This window comes from Poecile atricapillus, chromosome 8, assembly GCF_030490865.1.
Source record: "Poecile atricapillus isolate bPoeAtr1 chromosome 8, bPoeAtr1.hap1, whole genome shotgun sequence".
NCBI lineage: Eukaryota > Metazoa > Chordata > Aves > Passeriformes > Paridae > Poecile > Poecile atricapillus.
Genome location: NC_081256.1, coordinates 11493500 through 11515372, shown reverse-complemented (window position 1 = coordinate 11515372; position 21873 = coordinate 11493500). Strand labels below are relative to the sequence as shown.

At 37.6% G+C, this 21873-nt stretch overlaps 1 protein-coding gene across 1 annotated transcript in view; it reads right to left on the bottom strand.

Annotated features, from left to right (window-relative positions):
- The window catches only part of COL4A3 (collagen type IV alpha 3 chain), a 58088-nt gene that overhangs the window by 3627 nt on the left and 32588 nt on the right, over positions 1-21873 (bottom strand). The window contains exons 26-50 of the mRNA XM_058844482.1: positions 21615-21783; positions 20715-20807; positions 20132-20236; positions 18718-18815; positions 17182-17332; positions 16947-17060; positions 15996-16163; positions 14820-14909; positions 14105-14239; positions 13332-13430; positions 12174-12263; positions 11670-11809; positions 10465-10591; positions 10108-10188; positions 9397-9495; positions 8430-8480; positions 7296-7481; positions 6500-6630; positions 6007-6079; positions 4656-4727; positions 4415-4534; positions 3540-3638; positions 2742-2954; positions 1916-2093; positions 789-903 (exon numbers count right to left, since the gene is read on the bottom strand). Of these exons, the coding sequence (XP_058700465.1) occupies positions 789-903; positions 1916-2093; positions 2742-2954; positions 3540-3638; positions 4415-4534; positions 4656-4727; positions 6007-6079; positions 6500-6630; positions 7296-7481; positions 8430-8480; positions 9397-9495; positions 10108-10188; positions 10465-10591; positions 11670-11809; positions 12174-12263; positions 13332-13430; positions 14105-14239; positions 14820-14909; positions 15996-16163; positions 16947-17060; positions 17182-17332; positions 18718-18815; positions 20132-20236; positions 20715-20807; positions 21615-21783 (2997 nt within the window). The remainder of the gene's footprint in view (positions 1-788; positions 904-1915; positions 2094-2741; positions 2955-3539; positions 3639-4414; positions 4535-4655; positions 4728-6006; positions 6080-6499; positions 6631-7295; positions 7482-8429; positions 8481-9396; positions 9496-10107; positions 10189-10464; positions 10592-11669; positions 11810-12173; positions 12264-13331; positions 13431-14104; positions 14240-14819; positions 14910-15995; positions 16164-16946; positions 17061-17181; positions 17333-18717; positions 18816-20131; positions 20237-20714; positions 20808-21614; positions 21784-21873) is intronic.

The window sequence follows — 21873 nt, the reverse complement described above, 5'->3', positions numbered from 1 at the left end:
TAACCAAATGCTAAAAAATTCTCTCATTTTTTTCCCCAAGTTTATTATTCTTACTACTTGGGTCCAAATTGCAGAAGAAACAAAAATTTCCCTCTAGACCTAAAAGGACTTCACATTATGCAAAAAAAAGGGGTTTAAAATTCTTCTACATTCATCTGCTGACATCCCTATGACATCCCTCAAACATGGGTAACAAAGATGAAATGCTACATGCCCTATTATGAATACACTGTTAGTCCTGTAAGCAGTTCTCAATTTGCAGTTACATTATGAACTTTCTTCACTCATATCTAATTATGGCATCAAAATTGCTGAGGCAGCCTTTTGTAGACAGTGTTCTGCATTTATTTTGATTAAGCTTTCTGTACAGTTCAGCCCCAAACCTGATTTTTAAAAGAACTTCCTGGCATGGAGGTTGGTCACTTATTCTACATTTTTGTGTTCAGGACCAGTTTAAGCATTCCATTCCACAAACCTGTTTCTTAGATCTTAGCATAACATGTAAAAGTGAATGCATGCAGTTATTTTAGTCAGACTAAAGTCATTTAGTACTTCTCTCATCTTTTCGGCTTTTCCTCCTGCCACCTATTTTTTGTGAACAGATCAGAATAGCTGTTTCTATACTTCTGGAATTGAATAAGAATTAATAGAATTATTTTCTACTTCTTGGCAGAGGCAAAAGAAAAATAAAAGTTAACAGTTATTAAGAAACATATGAGCTATTAACAGCTGAAAACACCAATGAAAATGAGAGGACATTAAAGGAATAATTCAAGTTATATCCTTACCATAACAAAAGAAAAACCCTTCCAGAGAGACATCCAGCCATCTGGACAAGCAGGAACTACAGTTGTTTGGCTGTGAACCGCTATTACCATTGCAGCTCCTTCACAGACAACACACCTGTGAAGGAAAGCACATATATTTGGTGCAGACATGAGAGAAAACATGAAAGCAGAACTTCTGCCTTCTAGGATAGTAGCCACCTCATGGCATAGCACACCTTGCTGTAAATGCTACTACTCACACAGGTTTCTGTGTTGAATGAGGGCTAAGTAAATTGAAAGGAACCCATATACCGTACTAGTAGAGATTGCAAAGCAATTGCAAGGTAACACCACATTAAAATTGTTCTAAGATGGAAAGTAATTTCAGAACATTTGAGTTCCTTAATTTTGCCTTTTTCATGTGCTCACTACTTTATATTGTTCTGGTTTAGTTCTTCTGTACTTCTGTACCTTTATTTGTTAAGATTAGAAAAAGTAATCTTTATTTCCTAAGTGAGGAAACTGAAGGTGAGCTACTGGACTGCAATAACTGGGTAGGGCAGGACAGCAGAGTGCAAAGCCTGCCTTCCCACCTTGGATTTTGCTGCTCTAGGTCCTGCTATTAGAACTTTTCTCTTAAATTTTTCTTCATCCTTCTCAGCTATTCTAAGCAACTAGAACGGGTCATACTTGCAGAAGGGTGTTTCATAGCCAAGAACCTTCAGCTCAGTTTACAATGTTCTTCACCAATTACAGTAAATATATCATTCAGAATTGAAAGCAGAATTTGATTTGTGCTATAATTCTTAATAACAAAGCTGTCTTTATTTAATTTTAGTCTGTCTGTAATATCCATAATGACAGGGTCTTAAGAAAACAATCCCTGCAATCAGTAGGACAGTGTGCCATTTTGTTATGTTGGCTCTGCAGCAGTAGGCCCTGTGGTGGGACCCTAGCTTTATTCTAACTTTTCTTGCGATTATAACTGAATATTTGACATGCTTAAGTGAGTAATCAAAAACCAGGCTATTGAAGTCAGTGTTTGTACTGGCTGAGCCAGGCAGGTCTTGCCAAGATTTGCCACTTAAAACAATTTATGATGCCTCTGTGGCTCCAGGGTAGAAGACCTAAAATTCTTATCCTCTTACCTGCTTATCTGGGGCTCTAGTGCCCTGCCAGAAATGGGTGCCATGTCTGGTGGCATCACCACTGCAGTGGACAGCCAGTAGGAGTAGTCATTGCGAGAAGCAAAGCTACAAACGTCATTGGGGCTACAGAACAAGAATGGCATGGTGCTGAACCTCTGCAAGCAGCTACCAGCTGTTCCTGGGAGACAAAAGAGGAGAGGTTTGCAACAGATAGGAGATTAAATTTAGTGCAGTGACCAGAAGAGACACATGATGGCACCCAATCTACTGTAGGAAAAATTAAAACAGTTGGCAACTATCCAAAGTGTCTGTACAGTAAAATTATCTGAAAGCAAAATACTTCTGGTTTATACATAAATATCTATATAATAAACAAGGACTAGAAACAAAATCTGTTAAAATAATACAATCTTCTTGAATGGTATTAGTCCTTGACACAGTGCCAGGGATTCAGCTGCTTAAACTAAAGTTTCTGGTGACATTGTTCACACCATAAAGCATCCCACTTAGGCTCCAAAACCGACAAGATTCTCCTTTACATCCTATGATGTTACTGTCAACCCTGTGCAAATCTTGTGAAGGTTTATACTAGACATCTATACATAAGTAACTGAATTTCCCCTCAAAAAGCTCAAAAAAGGAATATAGGAGTGCAGGAAAGAAAGCTGTCTTTTAAACCATGATTCCTGAATTGATTCCAGGCCGCTCTGGAGACAAATGGTTGAAACCAATGTTTATCTCAGACACTTACTGTAAATATGGTTTCATGACAACTTAGTATTACTGGATTCTAAGAAAACAATCTGAAATGTTACCAATACAGTACCAAGATCTTGTCCATGTGCTCGTTCATTTCCTTGTACAAAAAGCAGCGAATAGCCAACATAGATTTGGGATGTCCCATGTGGGCACAAAGGAATCTTTGTTGTCTGACTATGACGGGTAAAGATAAATCCTTTTCTTGTTGGACCAGCAATGATAGTACCTGGTGATCCAGGTAACCCCTGCAGACCTGGAAAGCCAATCAATCCAGGTGGTCCTGTGGAGGGGAAATAAATATGTCTGCAAGTATTATAATTTTTTTTAAATTTTAATTTATTTTAAATTAGGGAAACTGCTTGAAAACTAACAAAAAATCACCAATAACAACTTAAAAACTGGTAGTATTTGTTGCAGATGTAGGAACTCCTTCAGACCTAGCTCAGGCAGCTTTACACTGCATAGCTTCATGGAACAGTGAGGTATTTTAAAGAACCACGGCTATTTTTACCAAAAAAGCTTAAAGTAAAAACATTTTGTGATGCCTAAATGAAAACATTTGTTTTTATTTTGATGTAATAAAAAGGCACCCTGGTACCTAGGGATTTGCACTAGTGACAAGTGCAAGTGTCAAGTGACTAAACAGAAGTGATTAATAACAGAAAAACACAGTCAAGGCATATTTCTGTAAATTATTATTTCAATTGTGAACATGCATCTGTTAAAAGCTAAGAATGTGCTTACATGTGTCCCTAAAGCTACTGTGAATGTTCTTTGTTACAGAATCTCAATGCATGTAAGAGGAAGGATTTACAGAAATCAGCAGTACAGTTTATCTGTAAATTCAGTAGCTGCTTTCCTGTACCTCTTTGTCCTGGAAATCCCCTGTCCCCTTTTGGACCAGGCAATCCTGGACGACCTGGATGACCAAAACGTCCTGGTAGACCTTTTACTCCTTTAGGTCCTAAATTGCAATCAACAAAAAAACCCAGAGACATATAGCAGTAGTTATTCTAGCATTTAATAACTGGTAAAGAATAAAGTTAAAATCCCCACAGAAATCTAGCTGTGTTAGAATAAAAGAATGAACTTATTAAATTTTCAAACTATCTATAGTACAACTTCATCATCTTTCTGATCAGGAAGATTACAAGGAAATATTGAATGTACTGCAGAAGAATGCCTTCAGCAGGCCTGCCCCCCTGAAGAGCTCCCTGCCTGGGTGCAAAGCTGTGGTACTGGGAAGGGTGGCCAGATACCCACTGCATATCCACATCACCCTACCTTTCTCCTTCCTTCCCCACTCCTCACAGCTGTGGCAGGCTTCACTTCTGGTGCCAGTGGAGAAGAAGCCTCCTTCCCACCCCCAGGCTAAGACAAACACAATCACACTGGAGCACATCTAGAATACTTCTATTACAGGTGGTAATTCCTTCCTCCCCACCAATGACAAACATCCTGAGCATGGTTCTGGTTGTATGAAAATGGGGAATGTTTTCATTCACTATATTCCTTAGGCTTATGTTGATGGATGCACTCACTGCAAGGGTGGAGGGCAGATGGAATTGGAGAGTTCAGAAATACTATTAGGGTGTTAACAAGGTAAAAAGAGCTATTTTTAAATATGGTGAGGTTTTTCTTAAAGACATGTTAATTTTCTATGCATAATTTTTTCACCAAACCAAAATGTTCTATTAAGCAGCACACACAGACGTGCATAAAGGTAAAAACATAAATCACCTTGTACTCCAGGAAACCCTTGAATTCCTTGATCACCTGGTGTTCCTGGGATTCCTGGCAGTCCTGGAGGACCCTTGCTTCCTGGGATGGAGAATATTTTTCCAGAGACTCCAGGTGGCCCTAGAATCAAAAATATAATGAACATCTATTTCTTTACATTAAGAGAAAGCAAACAAACTATGAAACAAACCAAAGAAATCAACCTAAGTAAGCAGGTATTGGAAGGAGAAGGGTTGGTTACCAGGCTGGCCCTTTGGTCCCCTTGGCCCTTCTGCACCGTGTGGTCCTGGGGGTCCTTGATTACCCTTTTCTCCTAAAAGAGAAGATTGAAGATACATGTCTGGTTTAAAATGTGAAAGCAACTGTCAGAGTTTCAGAGGCTTGTTGAAAAGTCCTGCACAACCCATGCAAAGTTCCCAAAGGGTAACACAGCCTATAGACTCATTTGAAATGGGAAAGTGGGTTTCTTCACCTCTGCTGCAAATGTATCATTTATAGGTCAAGTGCACTCAGTTTATCAGATGATACTGTCATGCTTGTCTATATGAAGGTTGGTCCCTAAACCTAATTTGAATTCTCAGTTTAAGACTATATAGTCCTTTCTATCTTACATGATTTGCAGCCTTCAAGTAAAGTTCAGCTCCCTTTAACCCTACTGTCAGTTATGCTGAAGGCTTTAAGAGAGTAGAGTTTTTGATGAGAAATTTGGTGGTTCTTTTCACTGTGCACAATATGAGGTTACATTCAGACTATGGTCCACAGTTCTGCTTGAAACAAAAAAAATAACTAAAAAGTATTTTTAATACCACATTGGGAAATTTGACATATGTGAAATGAGAGCCTGTTGTTTAAGAAAGATTACTGTCTGTGTGTTGCCAATTTGCCAATGAGAACAAATTTTAAATGCACAATAGTTAGTATGGATTACTAACAGGTGGGTTAAACAGGTAATGACAATTCTGAGTGACTAAATCATGCAATTGGAAAATGAGAATACTGGAGGAATGCAGGCCTACATCATATTTAAATCACTAGAAAATTGTCTAAATTAAAAGGATTTTTAGCCAGCTACTGATTCAACTTACCCTCAGTAATATGAAATTAATGAATCCAATACATTTAACAGCTCATCTTCTGATAAACTGTAAATTAGATTATAACTGGGACTATGTTTACAGTGAACAGAGGACCCAGTGCTGTAATTATGATTAAATGCTCTTGAGTTCTGTAGCTAAGAGGTTGTTGAAAAGTCACATTTTCTAGCAGTGGTGGGATATTTCCAGTTGTCAGACTCAATGCCAAAATCATTAGAGCTCATCACTCACTAAGGACAAACTTGTTTTGAATTTGCCTGAAATGGAGGTGGTTTATGTGTCAGGCCTTTCTCACCTGAATGTCAGTTTGGACACACCCAGAGCATGTACCTCAGCGAAAACTCTCTTAGTGAATGCTTTCATTTAGGCCCGATTTACACCCTGATTTTTATGGCAAAACCTCATGTCTCTCGATCCTCTCATACACAAATACCATCAAAACTCAACATGTAAATGATTGTATTTGGCACACATTATTCATAATAAATATATGAATACCTTTTACACCTGGGAATCCAAGAAATCCAGGGTTCCCTCTAGCACCAGGATAGCCTGATTGACCTTCTATTCCCTGCAAAACAGAGAAAATCAGTAATAATCAGGAGCAGTATCTTCACACAATGAAATACATTTTATTTTCACTCAGAATATTCAAAGCACTAATGTCACAGACTGTGCTGCAACTAGAACTATCTGCTCCACTTTTAAGCATGTTAGAAATAGTCATATTATTGTTCATATTATGCTGTAATACAGAACAGCCAAGGAAATGACATACCAGGAATGAAAAAATCCAATTCCTGTTGATCCAGTTAAGTCCATAAAACCTGCTTCTATCCATTTTTTTATTTCCTCTATTACAAAGTGTTTTTGTGAAAATGTGTGAGGGGATGCTTTTTTGGGTTGGTTGTTTGTTTTGAGATTTTGGAGGGTTTTTTCATGGTAAGAGCAGACTATCAATGAGAAGAGAAGCAATATTCCTTCCACTAACTTTGGGACCAGGAGGGCCAGTGTCGCCAGCTGGGCCCCTTGGCCCTGGTATTCCATCCGCCCCTTGGACACCTTTGCTTCCTTTCACGCTGAAAGTGGAAAGACCAGGAAGGCCTGGAAAACCAGGAGCACCTATACAAAAACATCAGAGTAAGTGAAGACTACTGCCAATAGTTTTTCACATAGATTACACACAACACAGTACAACATTCAATGGCTCCATAATGATACTCATGTTTATCACCTCCATGATTTCCAAGGATATATAAACACTTTTTTTTAAAAAATCAACAAATTTTTCCTTAGCCTGATAATTTAATCATTAATTCAAGATCAGAACTTAACAGTACTCTTTAACGCTACAGGTTTTTTAATATTCTCCAGCTGTAGTTAAGTTTGGAATCACAGAATCATTTACCTTGGAAAAGACCTTTAAGATCATTGAGTCCAACTGTAAATCTAACACTGCCATGTCCTCACTAAAACATGTCCCTAAGTGCCACTCATGCTATCTCACTTTGTTAAAGTTGGATCTCAGCTACCCTACAGACCACGTGGGAGGAAAGCAAGATAATGCAATCAGGTGGAATCAAAAGCTTAGAGTTATTTGAATTTAAATACCACTGCACAGATCATGTTGTTTGCAATGGTAATACTGCATTAATTGCTAAAGGGACCTGTTTAATTATGAAACTTTCTTGGGGGAATACCTCTTTCAACCTTGAATTCTGGCCAGGCTGACTTCTTTCAATTATTGGTATATCCTTTCAGACAAATAAGGAGTTCCAACAACACACCTGGTCTTCCACGTGCACCAGGAATACCTCTGTTCCCTTTCTGGCCAGTAATTGCCACGCCTGTGGCACCCTGAAATCCGGGTAACCCCACTAAGCCAGGAGGTCCAATGGGTCCTCGATCTCCTTGATGACCTTTCACACCTGGAGGCCCAGGAAAACCAGGCAGTCCCATGTCCCCTTTGATTCCTGCAAAGAGTAAGTATTACATGTGGGGAAGGCTGTCAAGACAGTGAGGTGATGTGACAACTCCAAATATGCGTTTCCTATATGGCAAAGGTGGAATTCAGCTCTTGTTTTTAGTACAGAGAAGCTCCCAAAGCCACCTTGCTGCCCTAAAGCAAAATAGTTGTGAGAATACAGGAATCATAGCAAAGTACACACTACTTTTTTAAATTACAAAACCCCCTACAAATTTTACAAAAAAACCTGACTCCACTTCAGAGATTGCTCATCCCAAGGAATAAACTTGAGAGAATAGACAGACCAGAGAAGGGAATATTTATTGATGAATAAGTAGAAGAAATGCTTCTTTGTTCATCAGAACTAACAAAACCTTTTAAACTAAATCACAGGTAGAAGCATCAATATGAAAGCAACAAAATGAGAGACTATTCCAAAAGGATGTTGTTCTGAAGTTGATCTTAGAGAGCTTTAATTTTCCTTTTTTAAAGTAAAGCAAATCAATACCAGCACTAGAAATACAGTGTAAAACCCAAAAAATTGAAGACTCACTTCTGTTTATCAATATAAAAGGGAAGATGAACAAACTTATAATGCAACCACTGCAGCTTTCTTAAAGCATGCTTATTATTCAAAAAGATCTTGTTTTCGTAAAAGCATACTCTGTTAATTAAATTATGAATTGCAATAAAATTTCAAAAACTCTAGGATGTGTATGTCACCTTCACAAGACCACAGAAGTTCAGCTTCTTTATTTCCCTTTTAAAATAATCTAAACTTTATAAGCAAAAACTCTTGACATTTTATATATAGGACCAAACCATGGATCAAAAGTACAGAATCACTCTTGATTTACTCTGACACTCTTAGGGCCATTTCAAGCATACGAAAACAGAAGGGGACTTGATGATGGTTCTGGTATTTAAGCTGTTGCTTTTTGAAAAGACCACTCACCTCTATGTCCAGGAATACCTTGAAGACCAGGGATCCCTCTCCCTGGTGGTCCTGTAAAATATTAGGTCACATTACACTCGAAAACCAACATAATTTTTAGAAAACATGACAGCTCTCTAATATTTCCTACATTTTTTCAGAAATCACTGAATCAAAAGATAGAGTTTAGTTCTATGTAAAATAAAATGTATTATTTCTATTTCTTCTATACAAAACCACAAATTAACTTTTTAAGTTTTTATTTAAAGGAGAAACTCTCATTGGTCAATCATATTTGAGGTACATTCCACAAAAATAAGCTTCTTCTTTTTTCAGAGAAAAATCAGAAAAAAATCTGCATTTAATTGAGTTATTAAGAAAAATAAATGTAAATTCTTACACAAGAAACTATGTTAACAGTGATTACTTCAAAGTTAATATGAAAAGCTTTTTAAATACTATTAAATACTATTTAAATACTATTTAATACTATTTTTAAATATTTTCAGTGTAAAATTCTGTCAGAGTTCAGTGTAGGCCTAACTCAATCTGAACATTGATAACATGAGGAGTGACATTTAAATGAAAGCTTTCACAACCCAAGTTCTAGGTCATGGAAACTTCCACTATTAATTCAGGGAAACACTGGTTCCTTTTATTTTATATCCATGTAAGACAGAAGACTCCTTGGAAGGGATTTTGGTTCTTTTAATCGCTTTGAAATTAAAACTAGAACAGCTCTTGCAGACGTGAACGTTTTTAGGTGACATTACAACAAATCACATGTAGAATAGAGCATTTATAATGCTCTTGGGTTGTTGACAGCATGTACAAAAATTACATAGAAAAACACATATAATCTTCTACTTAAAAACTTAGCTTTGGCTCCACAGAAGCTCCTTAGTAATCCTTTCCAAATAATCCTTGTCACTATAATTACAGAAAAAACCAATCATAAAGTAGAACAAAAATATTTCACTGGTGTTACCTGGTTCTCCCTTTACTCCTGGGGGACCAGGCATACCATCCTGACCTTGAGTACCCCTTTCACCAACAAGTCCATGTTTTCCAGGGACTCCAACAGCACCTATGAATTACACAATATAAGTTTTACTTCTGTAATTTTACAGTGAGAAGACTTTACACCCCTTTAGTAAAATTTAATTAGCTCAACTACTTCAAAGATAGCTGTGTTGGTATAGAACAGCACATAGCTTCTATTGAGCTCACTGGACTTCAGTAGATTTAACACCCCCCACTATTTTCAGAGACATAATAAAGCCTGCAATGCACGCCTCTCTGTTGCTGCTTATACACACTGCCCCTGAGGTATATTTTAAATTCTGTTTTAGTTCTGCTGCTTTAAACACAACTACAACTCTGTCTCTTTCTACTCCAGTTAATTTTCTTCTCTTTATCTACCTATACCTTAGTTTATTATTCTCTTTTTGGCAGTAGAACCTTAAGAACTTAAGCCTTTTTTATAATTCTGTGGATATCATATCTTGAGACCCTTGGAGATGTACTTACATAAAGAACAGCAAAAAGCTTTCCAGTAATGAAACAAAATTAAAACTTTTGCATCAGCTGAACTGGTAACATTGAAAAGTATCTGTTAAAAGGAGGTAAACAAAGCCTCAAACTGAACTGAAATCCCAAACCCAGGGCAGTGATTTAGAAAAGATGGTAAATACCATACCAGGAGGGCCTGGGACTCCCTGCTGTCCTGGGCGGCCCTGGCATCCTTTAACACCAATATCTCCAGGGAGTCCATGTTTTCCTGTAAGACGAAAGAGTGTGGCAGAGGGGAAAAGGCATCACCCCTATATCCAGACTCGGTTTAAGAGCTTTGCTATTGTTTCTGCTTCTGCCACCTGCAAAAGTTCTCCAGGTGACACAAGCAGGCCTGGCTGCCCTGACCACAAAGGAGCTGTTGAGGTTTACAGCAGTCAATATAAATCAATGAGCCACCCCCAGGCACCCTGTGCATTTGGAGGAATTATCTTCTTCTACAAGCATGCTGCCAGCTCACCATCTCTCCAAAAGTACCCCATACCTGGGATTCCTGCACCTCCAGTTTCCCCTCTAAGCCCATGTGGTCCTGGTACTCCTGTAGGTCCTGGATGACCCTCGGAGCCCTTTTCTCCTTTGCTGCCAAAAGCTCCTGGGGGACCTGGATCTCCCTGAGAAACAGTTGCACACAGGTAAAGAATCACAGTGAAGAATAGAAAAATTGTGTGCAATTTTAAAGGTTAAGTACCTGTAATCATGTTTCATTAGGATTTTGAAAAATCCAGACAAAAACCAAAGCAGATTAAATACGAGGTCTTCTCATAATACCACTGATCTTTTAGATATAGCTACGATCTATTTTTAATCTTCACAAACCAAGCTGTTTTTAAATATTTTCCCTGGCCTGGATTTCCCTTCAATTTTATTCTACCAGCTCTTTTGATCCAAACATCCATTCCTTAGGTAATATGCAGCTATACAAAATACTGAAATGCATATTTTTTTCCTTGAATTCCTACTGACTTTTTTGACAGTAATCTCATTGGGACTACCCAGATGATACTGAAAATAAACATATCATTTAGACAGATTACAGGACTTATATAGGAAATTACAGCCTCAGCCATGCATTTGAGATAATCTAATAGGTAAAAATACTTCCAGTTATTCAACAACCAGAACATGTGAAGTTAAACTATCCAATTGATCTAACTTAAAAATACTGGTTTGTTCTTAGCAATATACATATATGACCAAACATAACTTACACTGAATGAAATATTTCATTTCATAACCTCAAATCATTTCATGACATTTCATAACCTCAAATCTTACATTAGTAAGAAGAAGAAAAAAAATATTGTGCAAAGATATTACCAGACTATCAAAACAAACAGTACAAGTTTAGATTACAAAACTTTTACATTTGCTAAAATGAGGTTTTGATGTAGCTTTTAACACCTAATTCTTAATGAATTAGGAACTTTTACAGAAAGCAAGGTATTTCAAGATATTTCATCTTTATAAATAAGAAATTCTTGCACAAAAGAAGTGAAATATAATGAAATAATGAAATATAATGAAATAAAAAATTTCTCCTGAGTAATGACACAATCCAATTTTCGTATTTCTTACCACTAACAAATCAACTATTTCTGCAAACTCTGTAGCTCTTGCTTACATGTTGTTGCTCTGTTTCTGTAGTCAAAGGCTCTGCCTAACAGGAAAATTTTTCTAGTGCCTTTATACCTTTGAACCAGGTTCTCCTGGAGGCCCAGGAGATGGGTACCCAGGATCTCCTTTGTCACCTGGAAAGCCACCATAGCCTGGTGGACCAGGGTCACCTGATGGTCCTGGAAAGCCTGGAGATCCTTTCTGGCCTTTTGGACCTGGAAAAATACCAATACTGATACCATTCTTAAAAATATCATAATTGCATTTCACACCTCATGTTTTGTGAGCTATTGCTTACATATACAGATATTAATTCTTCATCAAAGTAATTTAAACTGTGATTTTATTTCTAAAAGGAGGTTCTTACATGTAACAATATAGAAATTAAAGAATTTAGATAGAGAGGGAGAATTGCATTCTGCAAGTCAAGCAAATGCTGGGGTGAAGATAAATCTGTGAACACTAAAGAATAAATCCCAGTCTAAATATTGTGTGGTGTCCCTACATTAACAGCCCAGACCAGTGAAAAAGCTTCTAGAGAGCTCTATGAATTTGTAATAGGTCTTGAGAGAAAATGACCTGGAATTCCCATGTCTCCTTTGTCTCCGTGTGCACCTGGGAATCCTTGTCTGCCAGGAACCCCTGGAAGACCCATAAATCCTTTGTCTCCTGCAAGATGAAGAAATAAATGTCATCTTCACATATTTGCTTTAGACAATGTCTGGACGTTAGACCTGTCATGAATACAAAATCCTCTACCGCACACCCTCTTTTGCTATATTACTATTTTATAGATAATCAACATGGATCCTTTTGCCCCAGACACAGATAAAATTATCATAATTGTTTTCAGAAAAATCAAGGAAATAAGAAACACCTTATGTATCAACATTAAAGTTAAGGTTTGTGACCACAGCACTTAGGAGCAGCCACTGCAATATACTTCAGCTGAATTTGATCAAGATCACAAATTTGTATTTATGCACTGGATTCTTTCATTGCTTGAACTCCAGTTTACTTTTTGTGCATGGAACAATCACATTATTACTCACTCGTTACGGATTTTTCATGACTAGTATATAATAGAAAGCTCTTGAGTGTGACCTAGGCACTTTTCCCCCTACTCACTTTGAGATTAATTTAGCTAAATTAGCACTCAGTTTAATGACTAAAAGATCCTCATGCACCTAGAACACTCTTGGAACATTCTTTCTAAATTCCAGTGTGCCAATTCCTGACATTTTTAAACCTGCTTTTCACTGGAAACTTGCTAACTTTTGAAATACAAGTCAAGTATGTAGGCTTTGCAAAGGGAAACATAATTAATCTGAAATTAAAAAAATCCTAAAATACTTTTTATGCAAATTGGTAATATTTTAGAATTAATTTTTAAATAATACTGCTAATGCAACCTTTTTACTTTTTAGAAACATTAATTTTTATTCACTGGCTTTATCGGGTTTTAGACTTTATTGTTATTCAGGATTTAATATAATTTTTTATTATGTCATCCCAAACAGTGGTCTATATTTGAAAGAAAACAAAGAATCATTTAGTGATAGCTGCTATGACTCAAATAGCAGCTTTTGAAATTGCTCAGTTTCTGAGTTCTCAGGAAAGCTTCAGAATTAATACAGAAAATGCAGTGGTGCTTCTGGAGCCAAGTTGGTGTGCATTGGAGCAGCAGTATCTCCCTGACCACATGGCACAGTAATTTTCAATATAAATATTCCATACCTGGTAGACCAGGAATTCCTTCAGACCCATCAACACCTGGGGGACCTTGCACACCAGCATCTCCTTTTTCTCCCCTTACACCCATTTGGCCTTGAACTCCTAAAATGAAAATTTAAAAAATATTACAAAACAAGATTTTAGAATCGAAGTTTTTGTACAAAGTTTAAAATTTTGTAAGTCTTTAAGCTAATGAAACAAAAGTAGAGCATAGGATTTTCACTCTGAACACAGATAAGCAAAAACAAGCTCCTATCTAACTTCTACATTTTTCATATGCAGACAATAGGAAGTTCCTAAAAGCTTCCATAGGAAAACATGGATACAAAAACCCAGATAGTATTAGTTAAGCACACAGAGCTCATACAGGGAGTTCATATTAACATTGCAAATAATGATATTGCTTTGCAATCCAGCATCTGGTTGGTAAGTGCAGTCATTTCTTTGCTCACAGAATACTAAATGTGTAAAAACATGAATGTATAGCATATTTGTACGTAAGACTCCTGGTACTACTGATATATTATTTAGCATTAAGAGCTTTTTAATGGAATAAGGACTTGTTAAAATTGAACTGAATTTTCAATGTAATATCCAAGTGCCCCATAAATAAGAGGGCAGTGTTCTAGTGTTTAGCAATAATTATTTCAAAACCATGTGAGTATTCTCAGCAGTACAGTCAGTTTATTTGATATTTTAGAGTCCACTGGAACTGCAAAACAGATGACAACCCTGACAAGTGTTAATGACAGAACAATGAATCTCATTCAATGTACCTCTTAAACCTCGTTCTCCTTTGTCCCCAATACCAACCAAGGTCTCAGATGGTCCAGGAAAACCTTTATCACCTGGTTCACCTTTTTCTCCAAGAAATCCTTTTCTTCCTTTTATTCCTGGGAAGCCAGGAGAACCTGCAAGAATATAGAGTGAAATTTTCTGAAGAGACTTGACTAGATGATATAAGGGAAACCAGATAGTGCCAATCTTCAAAAGCAATTGTAATTTACATATGTAAATATAAATTGCAAATCAACAACCTAAACTAGCTTCTTAACTGCTCCAGTCATCTATAAAACACCTACAAGTATAGATTGCTTGTAGCAAGTAATGATTGTCTTTCCTGCAAGACATGGAAATTATTTCTTACAGTGAATAAATATATAATCTTGTGTCTGTTAAATAAATACAATAATGGTACCTACACTGGATGGAAAAAAAACAGCAAAACTTCTCTCTGCTCTTTATTGAGCAAATCACCAGCCACTTAAAAAAATTAAAAAGAAAAGGTAGCAAGTCAAAACTGCTGAAAAATGATGCTGTCATTCAGTCTGCAGACTGCACATATGCAGAAGACAGATTTACCAAGACTCAAAGAAATTCCAGTACAACGTCTGTACTCAGAAGTGATAATACACACAAAAAATGGATCACAAGACTAACTTAATTCCTGTATTCCAGGTGATAACAAAGGTAGATAAAGTGGTCACTCGCCTCTGATACCAGGGTTGCCTGGTCTTCCAACCATGCCAGGGGGTCCAGGAATTCCTAACAGTCCCATTACACCTGGATCTCCCCTTGCACCTGTGGGATTGAAGCAATAGGAACATATTTATTAGTATTAGATCAGTTAAACAGGAACATTATTTCAGAAATCTACACATCTCATTTCAGTGTTTAATTGCTTATTTTATTTTTTTTCCATTTCTGTAACTGTCCAAGCCAGTTTTCCCATCTTTAACCACAGGATCATGACTTATAACCCCCAAATTACCTAAATTAGTAGCTGCAACAGCTCCTACAAATGAATATAACTAACAGTAGGGATAATGCATCTGAGATACTCATACAGGGATGAGAGATCAGTCATGAGATATGTGGGAATTACCTTCCTTTCTGGCTCAGGAGTCAAAGACCACCTGGGAAATAACTCCCTCAAATGCCACCAGAAGCCTATGTTTGCATAACTGAGTCAAGTGCTACATGTTTATGTAAAACTTCACAGATCCACAATATAAAAAAGCATGTACCATCTCCTTACCACAGTGTAATAATTTGATATTAAAGAAAACTCTTCATTAGAAATAAGAAGCATTATATGACTGATTTGTTTTATTCTTTGAAACAAATTTCAACATATTTCTGAAAGAAAAAACCCAAACAAATCAACCCTACAGGGACCACTTAGCTTACTTAGTTAGCTCTTGGTAGTGACAGAGCTGGATCTGACTCAATTCTATCACTCTACATCTGAGCTTTTAAGAAAAAGAAGATGGCATTACAAACTATTTGAAAAGGGATGCTGAGTAAGAACTAAACACTTTGCACTCCCATTGTGAAGGGGGAATTGCTTTGAATATTAACTATTTCATGTTCTACTGCAAAGACATTACTGTATAAAAAACTATGTAAAATGCTGTTCTCAGGAGATTATCACAGAAAATTCCACATTGTGTCAAGAGAGCTTCAAGATATGCTCATCATTTAAGGAAGAGTTATTTATTAGTTTTCCATAAAATCTCAACGATAAGTAAGTACTGTTGAGGGAAAAATATTTCAGCATCTTCACTCTGGAAAAATATGACCTTTTTGCACACCTTTTGGCTCAACACCTTTCTTCAAAGACTCACTTAATTGCTACATCAAAACAAACACTTGGGGAATCCTTACCTGGCAAACCAGAGATTCCTGGCCTTCCAGACTGTCCCTTGGGACCAGGTAATCCTGTATATCCCTGAAGACCTGTTAATCCAGGTTCTCCAGGTTTTCCATAAATTCCCGGGATACTCAAGCCAGGAGGACCTAGGTTTCCTTTTGAGCCTTGTAAACCTCTTTCTCCTAAAAAAAGTGCAGGACAGTGTAGTATGGTAGATCTGTCTGAAAAACAAACCTTCATTGCTGTCTTTACATCATATGCATGAAACTCTTCTTGAACTCTGCCTGTCTGAGGCTGAACATGAGATCTGTAAGGCCAGTGACACATTCAGAAAATCTTAAAAGGGCTGTGGATTGGGTTTTATGAAAAGAGGAAGAGAAAAAAAAAGTGAGAGTAGACAAATTTGTTTTTTCTCAGAAAAAGAAGAAAAACCCAAACCTGAAAACCCCACCAATTTTGCACTCATTCCATAAAAAAAAAATAAATTAAAAAATCCTTTTGAGATAATATATAAGAGAAGGAATGTGCTGCATACCTGAGTGTGTTTTTTTAAAAAAGAAAATCATATGCAGTACAGACAAGTACTTTTGGGACCCTAAATTGTTTTCCTACCTAGTGGAGCTCTTCCTTTCTTTTATTTCTTTATCAATCCCATTGCACCACAGAATTTAAGTTCAGTCCCACAGAGGAGATATGACTGAAATATCCTTTTTCCTGTGGAATTTGTGTCAGTTTGTGATTACTGTTTATACTGTCTGGTGGAATCTGAATCTTAATCCATCTTCATCAGTGTATCTGCTTCCTCCCATCTACAGAAAGAGCTTTTAAATGGACTCATGTTTTCTTGAATACTATTCTATAACCAATATCCAGAAACAATTTCAGCTCCCTCAGGCCATTGGAAGGCAGAAACGAAACCCACACTCACCCAGCCAAATGGCATTTTTTGGGTCAGAAAGTCCTACCTGGTGGGCCTGTAGCTCCCTGGCCACCTGGCAAACCTGGCAGGCCAATAAGACATTCAGCAGGTTTCCCTGGAAAACCTGGGTCTCCAGGAACTCCAGGTGAGCCACGATCTCCTAAAAGACATGAGAGTGGATTCACAGCCAAATTAAGTTTTAGGCTTTGAGTGAATTTTGTTTGACTTGGTTTTTATTAAAATAACTTGCTGTGCTCCCTGAACTTCTATGACAACATTACCTCTTAGGCCATCATCACCATCATAGCCAGGATGCCCTGGTAGGCCTGGGAGTCCTGGAAGACCACTTTCACCTTTTGAGCCAGGACTGCCATGACCTCCTGGTGAACCCATTCTTCCTGGTTCTCCAGGAATAACCATGCCTGGCTCACCCTGCAACACAGACAGAAATGTAAACAGTCCTCTCTGCTTTGCAAATCTGCCAAAAGATTTTCTCCAGTGTGGGAATAATGACTTTATTTTATTAGGGTAATTCTCCTTATTCCCTTTGGATCTTTCACACTATAATTTCTAATGGCCCCAATTCAACAGACCGTTGGATGTTCCTTATTGGCCAGCTGAGGAATTAATCTAGACACCTTCTAAACTTCGTCTCCTAATGCTAAGAACTTACTACTGGGCAATGCAAGACACTTCCCTCCATTTGGTCTTTAATGCATTGGGATTCTTTCTGTAGCTGTGAAAAGCTTTGGATATCTAGCTGAAAGTGGGGGTGGAATTTGTGCAAATATAACTTTTCTTTTTTTATAGTAGTCACTTTTTTTTTAACAAATTATTTATTTAAATGCTCAAGGTCAGCACCCAGATATGTCTCAGAATACTCAGTCACATGCTGGGGTTTTGAAAAATTATTCTTCTGAACACTGTTTTGCATGAAGACTGGTTTTATCACAAGTACCCCAAGTGTACTCCCTGATTGGAAAGTTTGAATTAGTAGGTTTTTTAGCTGACTGAACTGCTGGTTGTTTTGAGTACCAGCAAATCAATATGCTCATAAAGCAGGTCAGTAGACCTGAGCTTATACCAGTCACTTGGACCACAGAAGCCACTTCACATCCAGATGTTCTGTGACATCAAATACGGATTCAGTAGTTTAAAAAAAAAAAAAAATAAATTCACAACCTCAACCCCCTTCCTTCATCACATCAAAAAACACACAAAAGAATCAAATATGGACACACACAGACAAAAAGAAATGCAACGTTTTCAAATTATTTAGGTGTTAATATTTTGTTCAAAATGGAATCCTAGTTACAGAGTAGTCAAGAATCAGGAGATTAGCTTCTGTTAATCAGCAAAAGTGGCTGCAGTATTACCTCCAACCTACTTTCTTCATGCTTCAGTTCAACAGAGCACTTGCTTAAATGAAATAAGCATTTCAATTCATGCAATGACCTCCATCAAATAAATACTTAATTGGATTTCTGAACGGGCATCTTTTCAGCCGCTGTGGCCTTAATTTATTTGCTATAAGCAATGCAATGTCCTCCCTTGTGGTCTGAAAGCTGAAGTAGGAAAACATCCCAAACACTTGGAATTCTGAATCTTGTATTTGGATCTAAAATTTTGGTTTGAGCCCCTTTCTATAGAAAGTATTTAATTTCATTTCTAACTACTAAATTTCAATTTAGTTTGTGCGTAACTAGACAAGAAATAAAGGAATTCCTATATTCCTTACAATATTTTACTTATTTGTTCAGTATAAAATTTAATGAATGAGACCTATGGGAAAGTCTGCACTGTATTTCTAACCAAACCTTTTGTCCTGGTTGTCCTAGGTTTCCAGCTCGTCCTGGATCTCCAATCTTTCCTTCACAACCTGGTGGGCCTCTGCCTCCTGCAAGTCCTTTATCTCCTGCAAAAGGAATTAAATGGCAGTGCAGATGCTTTATTTTACAAAAGGGTATTTGCATGTGTGTGTTCATGAGCCTCTGGCACTAATGGAGTTTACATGTGCTGAAGGGAGCATTGGCGAGGCCACACCTTGCATGTTGTGTCCAGTTCTGGCCCCTCAGCTTAGGAAGGACATTGAGACATTTGAGCACATCCAGAGAAGGGCAACAAGGCTGGTGAGGGACTTGGCACACAAGCCCTATGAGGAATGACTGAGGGAGCTGGGGTTGTTTAGCCTGGAGAAAAGGAGACTCAGAGGTGACCTTGTCACTCTCTATAACAACCTCCTGAAAGGTGGTTGTAGTCAGGTAGGGGTTGGTCTCTTTCTCCAGGCAGCAACTGACAGAAAGGGAGGACACAGCCTTAAGCTGCACCAAGGGAAATATAAGTTGGATATTAGGAAAAAGTTTTTTACAGAAAGAGTGATGAAGTATTGGAATGGTCTGCCTGGGGAGGTGGTGGAGTCACTTGCCTGGACGTGTTTAAAAAAAAAGACAAGATGTGGCACTTGGTGCAATGGTTTAATTGAGATGTTAGGGCTGGGTTGGAATGGATGATCTTAGAGGTCTCTTCCAGCCTAGTGATTCTGATCTTGACTTCAGAACTGATCTGACACACAGCATCTTGCTCCTTACATAGTCACTCAAAATTGACTTTAACACTATTTGTTATTAAATGATTTGAAGCAAGTCACTGTTCTTTTTTTCAAGTGAACCCACTCTGAGCAGCTTGGTACAAATCTTAGTATCCGAGCTTTTTCTGTTAATGAGAATTTCATAGTATTTCTAGTGTTCAAAGGGAATTATAACTTTGCATGAGGAATGACCAAATTTACTGTATTAAAAATGCTTTCTATTACCTGCACAATAGAGCAGGTATTGCATTGAACATAACCAAAATTGATTATAAAGTACTGACACTCATACAGCTCTGTCTCTGTAACACATATCCAGGTAAAGAGAATCCCTCTGAATTAATTGCAGCACTCAGATGAGATAGCTGCACCTGTTTGGGCAGTATTCCAGAAAGCATCATTGTCTTTTAAAATATTTCCCTAATGTCAGCTTTGATACTTGATACTCTGAAATACCTCAAAATATTTCAAACTTGCAACTTCTAAGACTTAAGGCAGCAAATGACAAGAATGCTAAAAACACTTATCTGTCTGCCAATTGATTTATTTTTTAATTTGCTAATTATTTTAAGGTGTACTTAAAATTTGTTTTGTTTTTATTTTTTTTTTTTTTTAAAAAAAAAAGGTCAAAAAGAGTATTTTACCTTTTGGACCTGGGTTTCCAGGAAACCCAAGCCCTGGAAATCCTGTGTCACCTGTTGGTCCTGAATGTCCTGGATCACCTGGCTGACCTCTTGCTCCAACCCTACCTGTACAAAAAAAAATAAGTAAACTGTGAATTATCTTACCACAGAACATCAACTTGTAAGATTAGTTGTGTTATAATTTATCATTATTAATGAGACAACTGTAGATTATATTAGAATTTAGACACTATTTCTCCTCCACTGGAGGTTTTCACAGTTAAAATGTTAATTCCATTCACAGTACCAAAGCATGTATGAGCCTGTGAGTTTAATGCAATCTGGCCAAATTCCAAATTCCTAGAAACACCTACATGCAGACAAGAATCTTCCACTCTTGAGAGGTTACAAATAGATGTTATAGAGGTGAGGCTTAAAACAGAAGCAACTTTAAGAACAGAAGCTACCATAACACTGTCAAAAAACTTCCTGTGCTGTTCAGGACTGTTTTAAGGACTATTTTTCTACAAAGCCCAAGCAAAGATGACTTACAGTTAACCAATCTCAGATTTTAACTGTTTTGCTGATTTAGTGTTGTACTCACCAGGCAGTCCTGGGGGTCCAGGTAAACCATGTGGTCCCTGAGGTCCTGGCAATGCAGGTAATGGAATTGCCCTACCGGTCTCTCCTTTCAGACCTTCAGCAAATACATTACGAAATATTACAAAAGCATGTAGACGGGCAATATGTATTCTCAAGCATTTAAAAATATTAGTGATCAATCTACTTGGCTAGAAATGTCTTCTACAATTTCCATATTTCTGAAACTACAACAGATTTTGAAAAGCCTTCACATCCTGGCATCATTAAGTAAAATCATTTTATTGACACCTGCAGTCTTCCTCTCAGCCCTCCTGCAGCCTAGTGGAGACCCAGAAAAGAAAGCAGAAAGTCATCAGGAAAACGATGCAACTGAGAAGTGCTTAAATCTTCAGCTCCATGTTATAAAGGCTTCAATGGGCATTATCGTTAAGGAAGCTTGACCACATCTGCCACTCAGCTGAGTTTTTCCACTGGTATGTTTCCAGCAGTAAAAATTATTATGCTCTTTACACTTAACCCTGCTGGTTGCATCTGGATGCATATTTGAATACTTTTTGTTCAGTCAAGCACTGGGACACATTGCCCAGAGATGTGCTATCTTCACCCTTTGAGATTTTCAAGGACAAGTGGATAATGCCTTGAGTAACCTTGTCTGATTTCAGAGCTGTCCCTGTGCTGAGATGAAACTCAGACTGTAGAGTCCCTTTCAGCCTCAATTATCACCCCAAGACTTTTGCTACTATCTTCAGGGACCAAAGCTGAGACAATGCTGTGGAAGTCCCATGGCAAGGTGAGGTTTCCCGTTTCATAAATCATGTCTTTGATTTCAATCTATCTCTGCAATTTTAATCAAGCATTTCTTAACAAAGGTAAAACACAGTAAAATAGGGAAGCTACAAACCAGCTTCTCCAGGTAATCCAGGTGGTCCAGGTATTCCTTTAGAGCCTTTAAAACCTCTTACTCCTTGTGGTCCATAACCTGGCAGTCCAGGAAGCCCCATTTCTCCAGGAAGTCCAAGTACACCAGGCAAACCAGGTAGTCCTCTATCTCCTTTTGATCCAGCCAATCCCTAATGATTACACACATATACCAAGTATTACTTGGTTTCCATACCATAGCTTTCTTAACAAAATGCCCATTTCTCTGACTATAATCTTGT